Below are 4,695 nucleotides of genomic sequence, written 5' to 3'. Positions count from 1 at the left end.
AGATATTCCTTATATAAGGCAAGTGGAAGATGGTTCGAAAGGTGCTCGGTAATATTCAACACTAGATATTCCTTATATAAGGCAAGTGGAAGATGGTTCGAAAGGTGCTCGGTAATATTCAACACTAGATATTCCTTATATAAGGCAAGTGGAAGATGGTTCGAAAGGTGTTCGGTAATATTCAACACTAGATATTCCTTATATAAGGCAAGTGGAAGATGGTTCGAAAGGTGCTCGGTAATATTCAACACTAGATATTCCTTATATAAGGCAAGTGGAAGATGGTTCGAAAGGTGCTCGGTAATATTCAACACTAGATATTCCTTATATAAGGCAAGTGGAAGATGGTTCGAAAAGTACACTAGTATAGATACTCTTTCTACAAGGCAAGTGAAAAATGGTTCGAAAAGTACTCAATAATATTCAACACTTCAGCTAAGATAAATATAAAAACTAAACCCGAATATAGTTTTTAAATATTATTAGAAAGGCGTTAAATGTTATCTTATAAATGTAATTTAAAAAACCTAAGACATTGTGATCAAATGGGATTTTCTGTTGAGGATGGCGTCATGTCTACCGTTTCTTTCCAACACCAAGATAAGAGTAACCCAAGAGCTGATGGTGGATGTTGTTGACTAGCTGCCTTCATTTTAGTCCCTTAGGGGCCTGGCATGGCCTATTCGACAGGGCACTTGAGTCGCAATCTGCGGGTCGGTGTTCGAATCCCCTCAGCGATCATGTTCTCCTTTTCATCCGTGGGAACATTATAATGTGACGGTCAATCCCACATTCTCTTGGTTAAAAGTAGCCCAAGAGTTGGCGGTGGGTGGTGTTTACTAATTGTATTCCCTGTAGTGTATCACTTCTAAATCAGTGATGGCTAGTGCAGATAGCCCTTGTATAGCCTTGCGCGAAATTCTAAAACAAATATACAAAAATCTATGGCCTCGAAACTCTGTACAGTATTTAGTTCTGGTAAAGTAACTGGTAAATTACGATTATCCATCTAGTGTTTATAGTTACCTAATAATGTATATTACACTTGCAAGAAAACGGGTATCTAGGAAAAATAATGTACGTTTAATTCGCGTGCCAAGGTAATAGACGAGTTATCTCAAGCAATTAAGTTTGATGGCTAAATATTCACACACAACTAAGTAAGTAAGAGGTGTAGGATAAGATGGACATCTATCATAATATCTTTCTCTGTCATTCTAATATACAGCTTGAGGAAAATATTATTATATTATTGGGAAATGAATTTAATGATGTCAGGAGTAAAATTAAGTGATCGTGACTCCAGCTGCTTCGAATAATTGTGATTAAACAAACATACAAAATAACTTATTCGTAACTGTTTTCTAATTTCTTGTTTATGGGGGAACATGTCGAATAATTGTGTTTAAATATACACACACAAAATAACTTAATCGTAACTGTTTCCTAATTTCGTGTTTATGGGGGAAACATGTCAAAGAATTGTATGTCTTGAATCACTAAGCGAGTAAACAATAAATTATTTAGGTTAAAATAAATAAGTCAAATGAACTATTAGCTCTCTTAAACAATTTGGTAGTCCAAGTTTAAGATAAAATAGAGTAGATGTTATCAAAACATTGAAATTTCTTTTACATGGATTATAATAGGAAATATTACTGTCAATAGTTGTCTCTGAAAAAACAGTCAAAGCAGTTTGGCTACTAGAATAACGAAAGCCAAAAGATGTGCACTTGCTCCAATTATCAAGTGTTTAAAACATGTAGATTAATTATTCAACAACCTGGTCCGGCATGCTCGCCCTTTCAGCCGTGGGGGCGTTATAATTTGACGGTCAATCCCACTATTCGTTGGTAAAAGAGTAGCCCAAGAGTTGGTGATGACTAGCTGCCTTCCCTCTAGTCTTACACTCCTAAATTAGGCACGGCTAGCGCAGATAGCCCTCGTGTAGCTTTGCGCGAAATTCAAAACAAACAATTTAACAACCATGGTTTTACAAATAATCTATTAGGATATCGATATGATATTTGACTGACTATTTAACGATATACCTTATATAGTATGTATGTATAACTATATATATGTTATACCTCCTGAAGTTATAAACTTATTATGTGTCGGTATTATTTTGTTAAAGAATATTTTATGGACGTTTCAACAATTTACTTCATGCAAGAAAGAAAGGAAAAGCTGGTAATGCACTCAGTAATTTGTTTCACGCACTGATGCGGTTTGAATAGACCTTATTCAACTGTGCATAAGATTATTCTCTAATTGCCAAACTAATTAGTTGTATGCTGCAAACTACTGCACGTTTCTGTGTATCTACATGTAGTTGGGTGTATAGGAGGTTGGACAATTCAGTGCTTTTCTGTATTACAGAGAAGGGTAGTCATTTTACGAAGAGAAACGTGAAACTGAAATTGTAATTAGCACAAAAAAATACATTTTCTGGAATCTGCAGTTAAACACGATATAGAATCCTGAAGCTTGGTGTGTTATGTGATGGTTTCTGCTAGTAGAAAAATAACGGCATCCTTGAGAATTACAAGGAAGTCTGTTTCTAATTTCTTAGGTTTGTTTTTTCTGTTTTTTTCCTACCGACACTAAGTTGATCTAGTTATGTAATAAAAGTCCGGTAAACAAGTAAAATAAGTAACAATCCAGTCGTCATTAAAACTTCGACATCTTAATAATGCATTTAGTCAAAACTTTTAAAAAATCAAATTTTAGGAGTAAAAAATGCTGAACAAGATATTTAAAAGTAACGTGTTTAACTAAGCGTTAACGTTATTTTAAAAGATGAATTAAACATGATCGTGTGTAATTAAAAACAATTTGATAATAATTCAACACACAGCCTCCAAAAAAAAAGCTTTAGTTAGTCGTTCAAACAATGATTTGTCTAAACATGTACCGATGATGATCTGGTTAGGAGACTGGCATCTTTAATAGTAACCGTACACTTTAGGTTTATTTGTCATATTCTCTCTTCCTATTGGTTCCACATTAAACTTCCAGTAAGAAAAACAAAAATCAGGCGCGCAATACAAGCGTACTAGAGAAGTGTACACATGAAATGTTGACATTTGCAGACATTATTGTATACCTACAAAACTATGCATACCTTTATTCTAAAATTCAAAGGCCACCGGCATTATCATTAGCACAGTAGACTACGCTTAATGGTGTTCTTATTCTTACATACAAAGGCACTTTAAACCTATTTTCCAGTGTTTAACTTCAGAGTTTAAATCCTAACCTATTTTCTAAACCTTAAGTGTTTGTTCTACTACAATTCTAAAAACTAAATACACATCTACAATTGTTTTAAAGCATGATACAGTCATGAAAAAAGGATAATGTCACTCAGTACCTCAAAACATGATACAGTATTGAAGATAGGATAATATCACATACCACTTCAAAGCATGATACAGAGTCATAACAATAAGATAATGTCACTTAGCACCTCCAAACATGATACAGAGTCATAACAATAGGATCATGTCACATACCACCTCAAAGCATGATACAGAGCCATAACAATAGGATAACGTCATATACCACCTCAAAGCATGATACAGAGTCATAACAATAAAATAATGTCACTTACCACCTCAAAGCATGATACAGAGTCATAACAATAGGATAATGCTACTTACCACCTCAATTAATTGTGACAGTTTCAGCTTGATCTGAACAGTCAGAGCTTCGCTAACGTTTAGTACAGGGCGAACCAGCTTATTATAAGGAGATATAAGATCATCGTAGAGCCTTTTAGCATCAGGATTGGCTTCTGTATCTAGATTGAAAGAGAAAACATATTAAAAGTTTTCAAAATATTCACAAATAATACAGAATGTGTGTAGGTATATAATCTCGATACTATTTTGTACAACGTGTCGATTAGGTTATGTTAGAAAATTCCACAAAACAGCCAAGTTGCATTAAATCTCAATATTCATTTGTATTTTACTTCAATTATATTTTACGAATGCACTTATCAACAGCCCAGTTTTTATAGATCACTTTACTAAGATTGATCTTGTTTATTTGTAGTTAAGCATAAAGCTGCAAACCACGACTATCCAAACTCGGATTTTAGCGTTGTAAGTCCGCAGACATACCGCTGAGCCACTGGAGGGGGTGGGACAAGATTGATCTAATACAAAGAAATATGCAACAGTTAATATAAATAAATACTAGCGTGTTAAATAGTTAATTGTTTTGTAGCAAAGTACGGAAACTCAGATTATGAGTACGAAACATGTTTCGTTGCAACTGCTGCAGTATTTATTTAGTTAGTGGAATAATTACTTACCCTCCCCTACCCCAAAACAAAACTTGTAAATAATTATCATGTGCAGAACAATTCAAAAAATAATTTGCTGTTTTTTCATTGGTCCCTGAAGTAATTTAGTTGCCTCCCTGTAGGTCAGCGGTAAGATTAAGGACTTACAGCGTTAAAGTGCGGGGTTCGATTCTTCGCGGTAGACAGAGTGTATATAGTCAATTTGGTAGTTTTGTGCTAAAAACAACAAGAGCTGTTCAGTTTTACTGTAACCACGGTACTTGAAGCAGCTTCTCCAAGGATACACGTACTTCGTAAGATACTTCTGAGTTCATTTTTGTTTTACTGTAACCACGGTACTTGAAGCAGCTTCTCCAAGTATACACATACTTTGTAAGATA

At 34.5% G+C, this 4,695-nt stretch overlaps 1 protein-coding gene across 2 annotated transcripts in view; it reads right to left on the bottom strand.

Moving 5' to 3' along the window:
• Positions 1–4,695, bottom strand: part of LOC106459433 (acetylcholine receptor subunit alpha-like) — a 123,144-nt gene that overhangs the window by 61,775 nt on the left and 56,674 nt on the right. For both annotated transcript variants that reach the window (XM_022385934.1, XM_022385935.1), the window contains exon 2: positions 3,666–3,805. In XM_022385934.1, coding sequence (XP_022241642.1) covers positions 3,666–3,805 — 140 coding nt within the window. The remainder of the gene's footprint in view (positions 1–3,665; positions 3,806–4,695) is intronic.

The sequence above is a fragment of the Limulus polyphemus genome, unplaced genomic scaffold (genome assembly GCF_000517525.1).
Source record: "Limulus polyphemus unplaced genomic scaffold, Limulus_polyphemus-2.1.2 Scaffold607, whole genome shotgun sequence".
Taxonomy (NCBI): domain Eukaryota; kingdom Metazoa; phylum Arthropoda; class Merostomata; order Xiphosura; family Limulidae; genus Limulus; species Limulus polyphemus.
This window is presented reverse-complemented; position numbering and strand designations above follow the sequence as displayed.